At 40.2% G+C, this 17,719-nt stretch overlaps 1 protein-coding gene across 1 annotated transcript in view; it reads right to left on the bottom strand.

Annotated features, from left to right (window-relative positions):
* Positions 1 to 800: 800 nt before the first annotated feature.
* Positions 801 to 17,719, bottom strand: part of ppm1g (protein phosphatase, Mg2+/Mn2+ dependent, 1G) — a gene marked incomplete at its 5' end in the record, with an annotated part of 17,224 nt that continues 305 nt past the window's right edge. The window contains 11 exons of the mRNA XM_080028263.1: positions 801 to 2,768; positions 4,230 to 4,329; positions 4,470 to 4,599; positions 4,705 to 4,836; positions 5,008 to 5,110; positions 5,686 to 5,996; positions 13,387 to 13,583; positions 14,840 to 14,951; positions 15,243 to 15,372; positions 16,892 to 16,977; positions 17,314 to 17,383. Of these exons, the coding sequence (XP_079884389.1) occupies positions 2,577 to 2,768; positions 4,230 to 4,329; positions 4,470 to 4,599; positions 4,705 to 4,836; positions 5,008 to 5,110; positions 5,686 to 5,996; positions 13,387 to 13,583; positions 14,840 to 14,951; positions 15,243 to 15,372; positions 16,892 to 16,977; positions 17,314 to 17,383 (1,563 nt within the window). The 3' untranslated portion in view covers positions 801 to 2,576. The remainder of the gene's footprint in view (positions 2,769 to 4,229; positions 4,330 to 4,469; positions 4,600 to 4,704; positions 4,837 to 5,007; positions 5,111 to 5,685; positions 5,997 to 13,386; positions 13,584 to 14,839; positions 14,952 to 15,242; positions 15,373 to 16,891; positions 16,978 to 17,313; positions 17,384 to 17,719) is intronic.

The raw sequence follows: 17,719 nt of genomic DNA, 5'->3' as shown, positions 1-17,719 counted from the left end.
TTTCTTTGGATATTTAAAGTACACATGGGGCAAAAACGGTCTTTAGGTTTTTATTTGATTGCAATGAGCTCACTGGTCGGGTCATGTCCTCTGTTAATGTGTGCGTGTGTGTGTGAGAGTCAGTGTCATCAGCAGTTTGACTCACTGTTTGGGATGAACCCCTCCACAGTCTTTGCCCTTCATGGCACGTGGTTTCCCCTCCCCGCTTTAAGGGATCATAAAATATCGAAACATCAGCAGAACTGGTTCAGATGTCTCTGCTGCCACCTGCAGGAACTTCTGCACACACACACACACACACAATATGCTTTTCATCTAGCGCCATCATCAGGTCATAATTTGCCAACAAGCCCAACATTTGATTAACAATTGCTGCCACATCCTTTTGCTGACAGAACATCATATGGTGCAGACAAGATTTGATTTATAACATTTTCAGAAAGTGCTTTACTCAAAATACATGAAGTAACTTCTATAAATATTGACGATATTTATATAGTTTTCCCTTTATCGTTTATTAAGATTAATTGGCCTTTTCAAACAAGGGACTAATAAAAAGGGATATGTTGCCTGAAGCAAATATCTTCTATCACGGGATTGGTAAACTTTTTGTTTACATACGTTTAGCAAAATGTAAATAGGCCTACCAGTTAGGGAAAGGTATTATGCAGATTTAAAACAGGTTACAAGTGATTAGTGCTGTATCTGTTGTTACTCCAAAAAGTATCACTTATTGATTGTGGCGGTCCAAATGTTTTATTCAGATCAACATCTGCAACAGATATCGAATCTATGGACAGGATTTTCACAATAAAACACATTTCTGCAACGACTGTTTAAAAGGCGGACGCAGCATTGGTTGTTTTTAAAGAACGACACAGGAACGCAATTGTCTCATTATTTAGAAAAATGTATTTGTATGTACTTACATACTGGTGTCAAAAGAGTATGCACCAAAAATGTCACATTGACTCACAATTACAAAGAAAAAGAAAGTCTTTCCTCTTTTTCTTCAATTACAAGTATTGAAAAAACTATGTACAGAAAAAAGGGCATGGTGACGAGATGGTACACTAGAAACAAACTTGAGTCACAATTTGGGTTGAATGAGGCATCTGCAAAGAAAATTATCTTCTGAACAGTTACACTGTCTTGGTACTCTGAACTTCAAATTGTATTTCCACTCAAAATGTAACCTTGTGCATCCGCTCCACAGTCCAGCATCAGGGTTGTGTTCAACAAAGAATAATTTTTTTAATATTTTTTAAATACCGCCTGAAACACTGCTTCATCAAAAATGAAAAAAAAAAATGAAAAAAAAAAAAAACTCATTTGAGTGGAAATACATTTGACTTAAAACACATGTCCTAGTGATGATCTTAAAATGTGTTTCAGTGGAGCCTGGAGGAGCAACAGGGAGTTACAAATGAAGACATTAAAAGAGTCCTGTAGAAGGTTTACATTCTAATTAAGACAAGACATTGAGCAGGAATGAAAAAAGGCAGGATGATGGTGATATATTCGTTTTATGATTTGGCTGTTATGTTACCAGTAAAGACTGAATGGGGAATCTCACTTGTAAATGGGTGTGAATGAGGGGGGCTGGGGGGGGGGGGGGGGGGGTGGTAAAGAAACAAAACAAAAAAAAAAAAGCAAGAAAGAGCAACTGGACCCCAGATCCTTGAGTTCCTCTTGCCGGAGTCAAAGTGTGACACACAATCTGCCCCTAAACAAACTCTGGGTGGCATGTCATCATCAGAGTAATCTGAAGCAGGACAGCAACACATTCAGTGAAACACTGGTTTAGCACTCACATTCTCACTGCATTCTTAAATCTTCAAATTTGGTCTGCTAAGGACATCACTATCCTCTCAACCCGTTACCTTTACGCAATTTTATCTGCTGCCTTCTGAGGTCCCTTCTCTGGGCTCAGTTAATTTGAGGATGTGAAATGGCGCCTCCGAATGGAATTCATGGTCTTCATGGCACTTTGTCGAGATACAATGACGGCTTTGTATTTTGGGCACAACACACAGAGCATTGTGCAAGGTTCATATAGGAAATGTAACGTGCACATTTGTATATTGGAATACCGCAATGAAAAGACACGCGTCATGCTGCAAAATGTGAACAGCAACAAGACACAGGTCACTGCACGAGCTTCCACAAAGAATGAATCCACCATGTGGAAAAAGATTTTTACAATCAGAGAAGGTGCGACACCTATAAAATGTCTAGACGTACACACTAACCTCTGTAGATCTTTATTCTAGCTACAAATACATGGATAATGGTGTGCTCTTCAGCACACCAGTGAGTGGTGAGTTTAGCCTCCTTTGAATTTAATAAAGTAAAAGCGTGTCCAGCTTTTCAATGAGAGCGAACAAAGAGAACCAACTGGTGGCGATGTTAAGTGAGAATCCACCGAAAACACAGGGCAAAAACCGATTACCGATTTTTGAGCATACGTATACAATTTGTCATTTATATTTTATGGTGAGTTGATGTTTGTGTGTGTGTGTGGGGGGGGTGACAGAATGCGTCTCTGGGGGTAGCCTGGGAGCAGCTGTTGGCCTTCAGTCACTTTTAGCCTTTTTGCTGTCCTTTCCGTTCTTGTCCGACCCGGGCCCTGCTGCCTCCTCCTGGAGCTTCCTCTTCATGGTGTCGTCAGACTGGGGGTGTGGCCTCAGGGTGATGATGACGCAGGTCATGTTGTCACATCCTGTCCCGTCTCCAGATGTGTCGGGGGCCAAACAGTGCTCCAACAGCTGGCAGGGAGGACATATTGGATTTGAAATTAAAGACGCAGGTACATATTTAACATATCGTATATGTAGTCTTTTATTTATTCTATCGTATATTATGGTTGTTTTTTCTGGAACATTGGTTTTATTATTTTATTGTTTTGAGTTGTTGTATTTTATGTGTTTATCAGTTTTATTTTTGTTCAATGCATTATACTTTTTAGGTACTTGTGTTGTTTTCATTGTGTGCATGTAAAGACATTTGAACTGCATTTTATGTATGAAGGGTGTTATACCAATAAAGCTTATTATTAATTTTCAGTGTTTGAAAGTACACTATGGCTACAAGCTTGATCGCATAGTGACTACACAAAGTGTGTTATCAGCTACTGATTTGAACTATTATTTCAAAGTCTCAAGAATATCTTTGTGCAATTTCCAAGCATCCAATTATTTATTTATTTTTGGTTGTGAGAGAATCACTCAACAAAACATGAATGTTTTCCTTTGTCCAACAATTATAACCTTTAAAAACCTAGTGAAGACACCAACCTGCTTAATACCACAGATTAAGGCTTTTCTGGATGAAATAACGATTGATGGTTAGTTAGCTCAGAAAGTAAAAAAGCAAACTAGGACAAACAGAGGTTGTGTATTGTGTAACAACTGATATCAATTACAGATGGATATCAATCGCACTAGTCTAACTGGACAAAGGATTAGAGTAAGGGCTAAGGCGAAGTGATGTAATTGATTATGTACATATGTTGATATATGTAACGCCAAGTTACATCATTTGCAAAAAAAGGATGGTAGGCCATTAACAACATGTGCTAACACACATCTGCCGCCTGTTGGCAGAGTTGCCTCGTTTAAGAAATGAAATTTCTCGAACACACATTGCAGACTATTGTTACAGTCTGTGAATGTTCTGACTCACTAAATCCTATCAGTTATTTCCCTCACTACACACTGATGGGAAAATATGACTCCTTTGTTAAGCCAAGTATTACAGTAAAAGTACTGATTATGTGTTGCTATCACATACAGTACAGTGAGTATTGTACGTTTAATATAACACAGCAGTGATAAAGAAATTACACAATTTTTGTATTTACTTTTAAATATGCCACTACGCCAGAACGCTGCTGAGCTTTCCAACGGCATCCTACATATGCAGAGCAGACTTTGTTTGTCATTATGTTTAATTTAAAGAGAAGATGATTGAATAAAATATAAAAAATATAAATGATAAATTTTAAAAGATTATATTGGGTAAATCTGTTATATTAATCAAGTAATACCAATTTTTTTTAGAGTAATCGATTCATACTTATTTCTAGAGCAGCGTCAGATTCAGACATCAAATTCCACTATATAAACTCCACAATATTTTTAGAAATGAAATGGATAATATTTTTGACCTACTGATTTACATACAAATGGTCATTATGTGTAAAATGTGTAACGTGAGTTGGTTCTCACCTCTTCCACTATGGATGAGAGAGATCTCACTTTGCCATTTTGATCTGGTTTGATCCTCTCACTGATGAAGTCCACCACCTCCTGACTGCTTAAGACATTCCTGCACAACAAACATATGAAAAATGAAAAACAACCTCACATGCATATTGGATAATAAAAACTTCCATTCTTTCATATTCCAACGTCCGATTGCACTTGTCCATATGATGGAACAAAGCGCCAATGAACAGTCAAGCTCACCAGATGCCGTCACAGGCAATGACCATGAAGTCGTGGTCCTTGTTCAGCGTCAGCACTTTGACGTCTGGCATGGAGGAAATCATCTGCTCCTCTGCAGGCAGAGCCTTGTTCCTCTTATAGAAGTGGTCACCTGAGCCATCCAGTTAGAAACGTGTTAAGAGAAACTCATTCTGCTCACAGATGTGCAAATTTGAACCCAAAACAGAATCATAATTATTGATAGAATCAGCCATACCAATCGCTCTGGAGAGGTTGAGTCCACCGTTGACCCGTCCATCCATGGTCACTTTCCCCCCAGCGTTTTTAATGCGAGCCAGCTCCACCTCATCCTCTGGCTTGTGGTCGTACGACATGTCCACAGCTTTGCCTACAGCAACACAGGGAAGGGAGCGTTTAGCTTTCATACAAGATAACTGCAGTTTTATACTAAAAGGTCTGCCACCACACATGTCACTGGCAACCATGCACTTGTTTTGGTTGATTATTGCCCAGTAACATTTAACTGAGGGAAATAGGTACCCAAATCATATGGACCTACCACGTTCAGACACCACGCAGCGAGAGTCTCCAGCATTGGCCACGATCAGCTGCTTTCCCCGGATCAGAGCCACGACAGCCGTGGTGCCGCTGTCTGAGCCGGGCTGTGAATACAACGGTCAAAAAACACCCATGAAGTTTTACACCAACAACAAAAGTACAAACCCCTCTCCAGCACACTGCAGGTGTTTAGTTAATAGCTTCAGGTTTGCCATCGTCCAGCACGCCAGTCAAAAGTTGGGAAAGAGACCAAAATAAGCGAATGATGGTACTGGACCCATTTTGGTGGGTAAACCTTGTGTCCACTTAAGTCTCCTTTTATGGCTTAATTTATAAGTTCAAAAAAAGAAGATGTTGTGCACATCCATGGATAGCTACTGGTGCTGAACAAAAATAAATATTCAAAAAGGAAGAAAGTATAGTCCATACAACAGCTAAACGCTGTACTAACTCTAGCTACTTTAATGTGCACAAGCTCACACAACGTTTCGGGCGACAATTTGGCCTTCCTCCTCAGGTGGCCAAACTTCTCCTTCACAACTGAGGAATATTTGAGCCACATTTGCCTGCAGTCTGAATGTAAATTTATCACTTTATTTGAAAAAACGGCTCTTAACACTTAGCTAACTCACTGTGATTTATGTCAACTTTGATAATAGAAAATGAGATTTGTAGACACCTCCTCCTTGCCGTCCATTCCAGGTAGACACATCTCCTCCTCCCCTTCTTCATCCTCGGAGTCTTCCTCTGTGTCCTCCTCTTCCTCCAGCTCACTGCTGTCCCCCTCTTCCTCCTCACTGCCATCCTCTTCGTCACTGCCCTCCTCCTCATCTCCCTCCTCAGACTCCTCGCTGTCGTCAAAGAACCTGGACTTGGCGTCTCCTGCTGCAGCCTTAGAGGGCAGAGAGGAGCAGGAGGGGCCGGCGTCTCCCTCTGCCTTACCGGACTTCTCTTCTCCGTTGGAGCCTCCCGACTCCCCACAGTCAGCTGCTGAAGAGGAGGAAGCCGGTGTCAATTTTGTGCGACTTTTTGCAAGAGTACCTATTTGCAGACCCATGGAGAAAACGGACCTCCACTACACCGGAAGCAAGATGGGGCCACGCCCCAAACTCATTTCATTGGTCAGAATTGTAACCTACTCTGAGTTTGTTTTCACTTTACGCTGCAGCTCCAACTGAAGAAAGAGTGTCACTGCAACAACGCGACCCTGTACAGTTTAAAGCAAAATCACTCCAGTGTTTCCCCCAGCGCTTTATAGCTAAGGCGGCCGCCTTAGCAACGCCAGCCTCCCGCCTTGACTACCAACCGACCCCCCCCCCAAAAAAAAAAAAAAAAAAAAAAAAATTAATTTAATTTTTTTTTTTTTTTTCGTGCTGCACAATTAATGTAATAGCAAGCGCGATGTGTGTGTTGTGCATGGTCATAACTGCGCGAAAGGCCGCGATTTGCGGTAAAAAGCATGTGTCCCCAAGCGTTTCTCTATCAGCTGCTCTGTGTCTGCGGCTTTGCGCGCGCGACCGTACCGCACCGCGTGCGACTACGGCATGCACGCGGGAGAGTTAAACGAGCAGAAGCAAACCGAGATTTAACTGGTGGCGATAATAAACGCAGTGCAGTTCTATGGGGATATTTAGCTGAACAGAAAGAAGTGCTCTGCAAAGCTAGAATAGTTTAAGACTCCACATCACTGTGGCAACACAACCTTTCTATCAGCTAGGACAGCGCAGAGAAAAGTTTGACGAATGCATGAGAGTCAGAGCCGGCCCGAGGCATAAGCGAACTAAGCGGTCGCTTAGGGCCCCCGACCGCCAGGGGGGCCCCCTCAAAAAAAAAAAAAAACATTTTTTTTTTTTTTTGTTTGTTTCTGTGTTTGATATTAACATCATATTATGCAAATGTGAGTTAACATACAAAAAAAAAGAATACAAGTTTTTGGTCTAGATAATTAATAGCCTAAAAATGTAATCAGTTCATCTGGGAGGTAATCCGAATCGGATCATGTCACGTTCACATCCATGCACAGTGTGTATTGAGTTTATTTAAAAACAATTGGAAATGGGGCTGCCCTCAGTTGCCCATGCACTGTGTATAGTCTATAGCCTATTTCAGCCTCGTCTGTGGAAAAAAAGATACAGTAGCTGGACAACAGAGTTCTTCTGCTTCGTTCCTCTCACTGAATTTAAATGCATTCATTATATTACAGAGCAATATGTCCCGTAAAAGAAAAAGAGCTTCAAGCCCAACCCAGAGGACCCTCCATAATATTTGATTTTATATTAATATTTGTATGGAAAATCCATGTGTCCTTCAATAGCTTCTAATTCATCTGACCAGTGTATCCAAATTATTTGTTCACACAAAATTTCTCAGATTCAGCCTCTTAATTTTTCTCTCAAAGTGCACCAGATTCATGCATTTCACTTTAAAAAGGTTAAAAAAAATCTCCCGGGGGGGCATACCCCCGGACCCCCCTAGGAAGGTCGGAATCTCGGCTGTCTAACATATTCACACAGCTGCACAGTGGAGGCACTAGCGGAAAACACTGGGTGTGTGAATAATATTTAGCAAAGATCTATAGTTTCAGCAGCGCTAACATTGGACTGAAGGCTTGGGCCGGCTCTGAATGTATGGTCCATTATTTGTATTTAGTGTGTCTGTATAGTATTGCACCAAAACAGTAGAAGTTTTCTTTAATTGTGCTTTGTACTGTCTGCACGTTTACACATAATTTGTACCTGCACATAGCAAACAAAATTGCACAACTGTAAGGTCAGTGTCTGTTTTATTTCTTTACGGCGCATTGGCATCTTTGAGCAAAATACCCCTAAAATTTTCGCCGCGGCGCGTTGCGCCGCGCCTCCCCTGACACGGGCCAGTGACCACCTTGCCTAAGACATTTTCTGGGGGAAACACTGCACTCCATAGAAATCTCCATTTTTATAATTTCCTGATGATGTTACGTTTAATCGATCATTTCAGTTTCTCCCGGCGAAAATGAAATCCAAGCTGTGGCCGCCATTGCTACAGTTTTTAATTCAGGTTTTTAAAAGATTTATAAGTTATTAATTGGGTTTTTGATAACATTGTTGGTGAGAAATGTGTGTCATACTTTCACAATCTTCACTCAGTGAATGTGTACGATTTAGTTTGATGGTTAACACGAGTATTATTCTGGACATCGCAAGGTTTGTTTATCTTTGATCAGCTGCTTGAACAACGTGCATGTGTTGATAGCAGAGGTTGCTCTGATTGTGAATTAAACAGACGGATTTCAGAAGATGTACACACAGCTTCGTTGCTTCATTCATCTTCTACCTCAACATCTACTTTTTACCACCGTCCTGGCCACTTGGGACCCTTAACAAACTGACGTATTTTACTGTGTACTAGCACCATAACCGGTGGAAACTGTGTATTATTATTCACCGCTAGGTGAACTCCGGCAGTAAAACAAAAAGAAGAAAACAAATTCAGAGTAGGTTACAATTCTGACCAATGAAATCCACTTCCGGTGGAGCTCCACTTTCCCCATGCGTCTGCAAATAGGTGCCTCTCACTTTTTGTGAATTAATTTCTACGCACTTACAGTAAAAAATTAAAAAAAATCGAAAATACATGTACCATATTTGATTAATTTTGTCAGCTGGCAGACCATTGTTTATATGGGAGCGGTCTATCTTCCCAAATGTTCTAAGTAATCGAACTATATAATTGAGCATATTAGGTTCGTACAACGGCTCAAATCAAATCAACAGTGCTCACACAAATAATTTACAACTGGTTTATCGTCTGATCATGCTGCCTTTGCTTTACTCTATGTATATATATATATATATATTTGACTATCATTATATTGCTGCTCTGTACTCCACTGTATACTGCATTTTTATTCTTTTAATTATCAGTTTCTCGCTCATCAGTATTTGATCCAGTTTGTCATGTTTAGTTTTTTTGTTGTTTTTAAAAAGCCTCCTGTGGACAGGTGTTGAAAACTAGCATTTATGCTAATACACTGAAAACAATGCATCTGGTTCGTCCAATGATATTGTCATGCCCTTGTCAAATAAAATCTACAAAAAAAAAAAAATGTGTTTACTCCTTATCTAACCTATCCTCTTACCCTAACCCCTGAAACACACATCCTACATCTACTGCACGTCTGCATCTGACTTTTTCACCGACAGTGTAATCACACTACAGCTGCCACACATCCAACCTCGGACGCGTTGCCAACGGCCGTCGGCGCTTCTGAAGCGACGCTACACTTTACCTCAGGAGGCTCACCTATTTTTTTCGGAGAGACGCGCATCTCTCTCGGGTTTCTCTGCTTTAACTGATAGAGAAATACTCAGTTGACAGTCATATTGACTTCATCCCAGCAGCTTTCGCTGCAGTTTCACCATTTCCTGCTGTGTCTCTTTCAAAATAAAACTTCCAACAAGCGAAAATGTGGCAAAAGAAAGGCAACGAGGCACACGGATTACTGCCGAGACTCAATAATAAATCATATGCATCATAAAATGGCATGAAGTAACTTCAAATTAATGGGAATTATCTTTGAAAACTGTGTAGAAAAGACAGGGCTTTTAGGAGCACACTACAGCAGCTGAGACGTTCCATGTGTGTCCAAAAAAAGCGAGAGAGGCAACAGTAACAGACGGCGATGCGCTCCAGAGGTAGACACTAGGGCTGGCCCGAATGCCATTTTTCAGGCTTCGAGTATTTGTTGGTTTTTCCGAGCGAATATTCGGATATTCGTTCCAGAAAAACACACCATCAAACCAACATTAATAATGCCAATGTACTCACTGAAACCGAGTGTGTGAGCCGAGACAGCAAGTTGCGTAGTTGGTTGATGCTTTAATAACTTTCGAACGGTAATAAAGTCGGAGTTCCTTAATTTTTCCCCATTTTCGGCGATTTATAAATCCATACAAAGATCCAATATTGTTAGTCTTTTGTGTCCATATTATATCCATTATTGACTGCCTATTCCCATGATGCAAGCAAGTCACGGTTGATGATGGCTGAATAGCATGGCTGAATGTAAACAAACAGCTGAGCTAAGCTAACGTTAGCATTACGTCAAGCATTACCTTTCCTTCCGAAATCGCGCTACTGTTGTGGTAGCCTATAGAGTTATTAGGAACACAATCTATTCTTCCTCCATCTCTCTCTCCCTCCCTCCTGCGCTTGGTGCCGCTTTTAGTTTGCCTCACTCTGGTAACATCACGTAGCCTACTACAGCTGATAAGTTATTGAATTGCTATGACCTGGAGTAGTGAATTTCTGTTTTGCTGTTTTCAATTTGATGGTTTTCGTTCATCTGTTCCATTATTTTATTTTGTTATTGTTTTGTCGAAAAGTTGATTTGTTTAACCCACGAGCCAAACATCATAGACACTGACTGATTCAAACTGAACATTTATTTTTTTGTAAACAATTATAAAAAAATAAGAGGGGGTAGGACCAGAAAAGTTTTTCTTAACTTCTTCCTATCCCTTTTGAACATGAACTATGTTATTTGAGTTATGTATTTGTTGCTTAGGATCCTGAGGATCCCATTTGTTTGTTTTTAATTTATTTATTTCCTTTTTTACTGCTCAATCGTTTTATTTGTTTGTATTATTATTATTTTTTTTTAACCATGTTCAATAAAGACTAAGAAAAAAAAAATATCACCGGTTGGCTTTGAAAGGGCACCGGACAACTAGGTCAAATAATTCGATAATATATTTTAAATGAACGTGTAATTTGTATTTTACAATTGTTTTATAACTTGTATATCCAAATATTATTTGCTGACAAAATATACTGCAGTTTGAGCTACCTTTGCAAAAAAATCCCGAATAATGAATTGAGCTCCGAATACTAATTTAACAAACGAATACTCGGATATTCGAATAATTCGGGCCAGCCCTAGTAGACACAGGATGTGTTTCAGGGGTAACCCTAACCACAGACCTGCAAACTCATAGGAGGTGAAAAAGGTGACAAACACCCGTCCCTTCTAGGGGGGTCGGGTGTTTTTCGCTGTCCAAACGATTGGCTATTGTTAAATATCATTCACACAACCAGAGTTCTCCACTATTGCCTCCAATGTCCAGCTGGGTGAAAATAATAGCCAGCTGAGATCCTGACCCTCCTAGGGGGGTCCGGGGGTATGCCCCCCCGGGAGATTTTTTTTAAACTTTTTAAAGTGAAATGCATGAATCTGGTGCACTTTGAGAGGGAAATTAAGAGGCTAAATCTGAGGAATTTTGTGTGAACAAATAATTTGGAGACACTGGGTCGGATGAATTAGAAGCTTCTTGGATTTTCCATTAAAATATTCATTTAAAATAAAATATTATGCAGGGTCCTCTGGGTTGGGCTTGGTGCTCTTTTTCTTTTATGGGACATATTTCTCTGTAATATAATGAATACATTTAAATGCAGTGAGAGGAATGAAGCAGAAGAACTCTGTTGTCCAGCTATCTTTTTTTCCACAGACGAGGCTGAAATAGGTTATACAGTGCATGCGCATCTGAGCCCCATTTCCAAATGTTTTTAAATAAACTCAATACACACTGGACGTGAACGTGACGTGATCAGTTAAACTTGGATTACCTCCCAGATGAACTGATTAAATTATTGGGCTATTAACTTGGCTATCTAGATCAAAACATTGTATTCATTTTTTTGTATGATATAATAATATGATGTTAATATCAAACACACAAACTAAAAAATAAAAATAAAAATAAATTGTGGGGGGGGGGGGGGGGGGGTTGTGGGGGGGGGTCGGTCGGCTCTGATTGTGAGCGCACTGCAGACACTTCATTTCTGCAATGTGCGCTCATTAAACTGTCAGCTTCACTTAAGAGTCCTGTGTGGGTCAACAGTGCAGTGCAAACTATGCAGCATAAAGTTATAACATTCGTCTACGACCGTGATGTTAAATCACCTTCACACAAAGTCTCCGCCCCAGCAAAGCAGCGAGTCGATCGCTGTGACGGTGAAAATCACCGGGACCCGGGAGACCCAGTGAGCGAGTGAGACGCCGCTCAGAAAAAACTCTGTGGTTTGATGGATGAAATCAGTCGGGGATATCCTGCCCGTTAACTTTGTCTACGGGAACGGCTTCCGCGATCTTTTTCTATGTCTCGAGTCTAACAGAGAGCCATGTCGGCAAACTGACAGCTAGGGCTGGCCCGAATACCATTTTTCAGGCTTCGAATATTCGTTGGTTTTTCCGAGCGAATATTCGAATATTCGTTCCAGAAAAACACACCATCAAAAACAACATAAAAAAAAAAAAAAAAAAAATATTAAAAATATTTTTTTTTTATTTTATTTTTTAAAAACGTTAATAATCCCTATACACTCCCTGGAACCGATTTTGACAGTATCTGCATATTTTGTTGAAGATTTACGCGCTCGGAGGTGAAGTAATGGATGCGCTATGACACTTAGTGATGTAATATCCTCCTAAATGAGCAATACTACTACTACTACAATATTACTAACTTTTATATCCAAATATAAAATTATTTGATGACATTATATTGCAGTACTAGCTTCTTGCAAAAAAAAAATTGAAAAAAAAAAAAAAAAAAAAAAAAATTTAAATTAAAAAAAGAAAAAAAAAAAACGAAGCTCCGAATACTAATTTAAGCTCCGAATACTAATTTTCCGAACGAGTATTCGAATATTCGAATAATTCGGGCCAGCCCTACTGACAGCGCGACTAAATAAAAGGACTGTACAGTGAGCTGCGTCCCTCCGTATAGTTTCTGTTTCAGTAGGCTGTTACATTAACCTCTGAAGCATTGACAGTGTTTAATCAAAGCCTCTATTTTTGTATTATCAAAAGGGCTTTGATTGAGACTTAGCCAATTCTAAAGTCTGAACACACAGCGGCAGCAGTGATGCTTGTGCCCGATCTTAACGCTGATTGGACAATACTCATGACGTCTACCAAAGATGTTTTATTGCCAAGATAACGATATTCCCTTGTCTCACACTACGGTAACTCGTCCACACAGTCCAGTCTGGGAAGCGCTGGCTGACTTCTCTGGCAGCTGCCGCTACCCCCCCCCCCCCCCCTCCCAAAAACAAAAACTCTTCGGATCTATACGATTCACGTGGGTCATATATTTTGATTCTAAACGGCGATTTTCGCCGAAAAGCGACGAGTTTGCAGGTATGTAACCAATCAGCTGTGATGCTTGAACCTAATCGCCAATTTCAGGAACATAGGTCTGTGGGAACATAGGGATGACCCCGTTCACATTAGAATACTTATTTCAATATCTAAGGTTTGTTTTTTCACTAAAGCGTTAAGACATTTGTTCTTGGGTCATAACTTGTCAATGAGTCCTGAAGCCCAGCTCCATACCTGCACCACTGCTTTCACCTGCTGCTGTTCTCCGACAGGCTCGCAGCCTTGACCCGCACAACGCTGCTCCGCCTTCCTTCAGCTTTCCGTTGCTCTCGTCCTCCACCTCTCCATTCAAACCCTCCTTAACTGGTCCTTTCCCAGCTTCCCCTTTGTCTCCAGAGGCCTGGGCTTGCGATGCCTTCTTAGCAGCCGCACTGAGAAGAAAACACAAACGGGACACATTTCAACTTCTCTGAATTCAAAACATACAGAGTACATAGAAAAATTTTACTTAAGTTTGAAATATTTAAAAAAAGAAAAAAGCCTTTTGGCAAATTAGGTTATTACCATTACATTGTGGAGGGGGAGATTACTATATAGCAAGGTGGTAATTGTTTGGTCTAGACCGATCAGGGCATCAGTTATGGAAAGAAAGGGCCAGAAAAAGAGGGCTGTTTACGACTTTGGTCGCTGCATGGGTTGACTTACAAAAGGTTGTTTTCCATGAAGTAAAATTTACAGGAGGTTCAAAGCCCCGTTTCACGGTCTATTAAAGGTGAAAAAATCCTGTTTCATTGCCAAATTAGTGTTAGTCCTTTTATGAAAAGTCCCAGGGCCTCTACAAATAGTCCAATCTCCTAACCTATAAGCCTCCTTTCCTATACCTTAACCCCTAAACGTCATCGGGGTTAAGGAGAGATGAAAGGTGCTTCCTATCGAACATAGGAAAAGACAGCACTGTTTCAAATGAATTCGACTCCACTTTTCCTAACCGACGTCATTGCGCGGCGACGAGTATTGCTGACGTGAGTCACTAGCGTGACACTACACTATTTTCCGAAAATGGACTTCAACAAGCGCTCGTTTGATCCATGCATTCTTTTCATATTGATTATTTAATCAGGTTGTCGCCAACAGAGTGAGAATCACTTAGATCGGACTTGGCCAAGGGGCCACTTGAATCCCAATTCAACATGTGAAAAAAAGAGGCTACACTTATGTTGATATTGAAATGAACTACCCCCAGTAGCCTATAGTCTTCATTAAATGTGAAGTTGGCATTTTATTTTCTTCTGCTAAATCATGTGCTACGAAAATAACTATTATGATGTCGGTCTTTTATGAGATCTTTATTATCTTTATGGGGGGCTTCTCCTCTCTTCTGTTTTACATCTCATTCGTATAGAGTCGGTAAACTCCATCGGTCGCTTGTTGCTTTAAATATTGCTGCCGTAAAGGATTATGGGATACCACTATCTCCTTTCCTTTCGCATAGGTTGGTCCGGAGTAACCTATGCTAAAGGAGGGTTAAAGGATGAATTGAGGCTCCTTTCCTATGCCTTTCCTAAGCATTTGGAGAATTCGAATCACCTATCCGCCGAGTACTTCCGGGTCATCTCGATAGGAAAGGAAATTTCCTATGCAAAAAAAGAGTATTCGTAGAGGCCCCCAATAAAGTCTGGTAAACTACCTGATGGCAGCCGCGTGTTTGGCAGCATTGAGGTTCTGTCCATATCGTACAAGCAGCTCCTCTATGGTCAGCGTGGCTTCCTCGTGGAGCAACGCTGCCTCCTCCGTCTCCACTGAAAAGGAAATATGGAATCATGTCTTTATTGTCATGAAGACGTTGTACATGTTTGAACTTTAGAATATCTTGCATCTGTTGCATCTTGTCTAGTTTTTGTTTTACTTTTATGCCCTCGATTGCTTTTTTCTTTATTATTATAGTCATAATTACGTTTTTTCTGGTGTATTGCATGCTTGTTGTCAATACTTTCAACTCTTCTTTAACATTCAACATGAAGGAGCTTTGTTAAGTGGTCTTTATAACTCATATCACTACATATACATATTATTGTTAGGGGTGCACTCACGATCGTCCTCCTCTGCCACCTTTTGAGTAGGCGGCTCCTCTGTGGGCCGTCCAGCAATCTGGACCAGCTCCTTGATGACTTCCTCTGTGGTCATTCTGGTGTCAATGGCTAAGAAGGCATCCTCCAGAGCCTGGAATCAACATGCAGAAAGGTGTGTCAGTAAAAGTCAAATGGTATGTTCAAGATAAATTAGACTCATGTTGTGAGTCTGTTCGGAGAGTGTTTTCAGTGAGATGGTAGTACTGTGCAACTAGGGATGGGGATCGTTAATATTTATTGATATCGATACCTTTATCGATACGCCTTATCGATCCGGGTCTTTATCGATACCACTATCGATACTTTTCTATTATTATTATATATTTTGAAGAAAATATTATTTTTGGTTTTAAAAAATCAAGTGTATACTATCTATGAAAAATATATATAAATGTTCGCACTTGTTGGTTAATGTATTGTCTACTGTCACTTTATCATGTTTTAGTGATTAGGAAAATATTTAGGAAATAAATAATTGTATTTTAAATTAAATTTCTAATAAATATTGGCATCAGTAGTTTAAATATATATTTTAAAATGATGAGAGCACTAATACAACTGTATTACTCATGTTTCTCGCCAAAAACTCAATTTCCAATTCCTTTACGTTACACTTGAACGCATCATGATAACCTAATAGTCGTTTTACTGAGCCATCCTGAACACATCATCACGCAGCACGTCTGAAAACTTTGTTTACTTTTTAAGCTAACTAGCTTGTATGCTGCCGATTACAACACGGATTTCACAATTGGATTACTATTTTTAACTGACGGGACAACAAGCTACAGTCTGTGTGTGTGCGTTTACCGCTGGTACTTTGTGGATGATGAAGACAGGCCCGCCTGTGGTGCGGGTGCGGCGGCAGGAGGAGGAGGAGTCTTTTCAATCCGGAGACAGTCGAAGGTACTGCATTTGGCCTTTATTTGATGCACAATGCTGATGTGCTTGGCCATTGAGGTTGTGTTCCCCCCTTTACAAGAAATTAATTTGCAACATAAATTGCATTTCGCTTCTGCTTTATCTTCGAGCTTGGTAAAATAAAGCCAAACCATAGACCTTTTTGCCCGTTCAGCCATCCTCGCGAGCGAAGTTAACTGCCAGACTTCACTTGTTTTACTTTTAATACATGTTTGCATATCATTCATAAACATTGGCGGACATGCAGCAGTGATTGGTTTGATTTGATTTAAATGCCGTGAACGCGACTCGAGGGACACACAATTGCGTTACAGGACCTACGGGAGAAAAAAAATGACGAGACTCGATAGTGGTATCGATAAGCCCAAACGTTATTGATTTTCGGGTTTTGAAAAAAGTGGAACCGGGTCCTTGATAGAACCGGGTTTCGATCCCCATCCCTATGTGCAACAGAGAAAAAGATTGAACAGCCTCCTCATGCATTTCCACTTTATTAAAGATATTTATTGCCACTCGCACGGTAAAAGTACATCAGAATTAATGTGCAATGGCCTGAGGTAGCTTCAAAAACAACACCATACACTAATCCTAGACAATGTGTGAGTATGCCACACAGCAGCACTTTTCTTGTCATGAAGACATCTACTTTGTCCATCACAGGCTAAAGATGTCATGTCTGGGCTACTCACCTTTTGCAGTTTGCCGTCTTTGTACGTCTTCTGCTCTTTGATGATGTCAGGAAGGTACTTTGAACAGTACAGAGCCACCTCTTCACCTAAATGGTAATAGCAGGTTATATAAAGTATATGGATAGGCGTGTTTGTGTGTACACAGTCCTTAAAAGAGGTCTGTAAAAGAATCCATAAAAAAGGGGTGAGATCGGTTGTTCTCCAAAAACCAAAACAAGGAAGACAGTTTGTGTCTTAACGGAATGTATTGATGCAGACATACATGTTTTGGGCTTTGGGATGTGTGTGTGATGTTCCTTTGTTTTCAGTGTAAAGATTAGGTAAATATTTGACTAAAATGTTTAACTTTACAACTGTAACTGTCTCAATGCATCTTGCAAACTAATGTAAATAGAAGATTTTTTGTAGAGTGTGTTTATTACCTCCATGTCCATCATACACAGCAAACATGGCCGTCTCCTCGTCAAACTCTGGGATACAATTGTGAGCATCCTGTGACACAACAAACACAGAAGCACACATAAACATCCAGACAATTTCACAGCTTACAAATGGGAACAATTCTAAGCAATCAGAATTCCTCTTCTGGGTAAAACTTTTATATTTAGAATGCTCTAGTTAGATGGGATAAGATGGAAAATGGAGACATCTACACATTATTTCCACTCAGTCATCTTTTTTAAAACATACACTGGTCAAATGAGTTTACTCAAGCAGCGGTTTCTATTGTCTAAATGCTGTTGATTAGTCTAGTGTTATTATCACTGCACATGTCCATACATGCCTTTTAAAGTACTAACTTAGACATGTATGCATGTAGAATCAAAT

Source organism: Ammodytes marinus (genome assembly GCF_949987685.1).
Source record: "Ammodytes marinus genome assembly, chromosome: 1".
NCBI lineage: Eukaryota > Metazoa > Chordata > Actinopteri > Uranoscopiformes > Ammodytidae > Ammodytes > Ammodytes marinus.
This window is presented reverse-complemented; position numbering and strand designations above follow the sequence as displayed.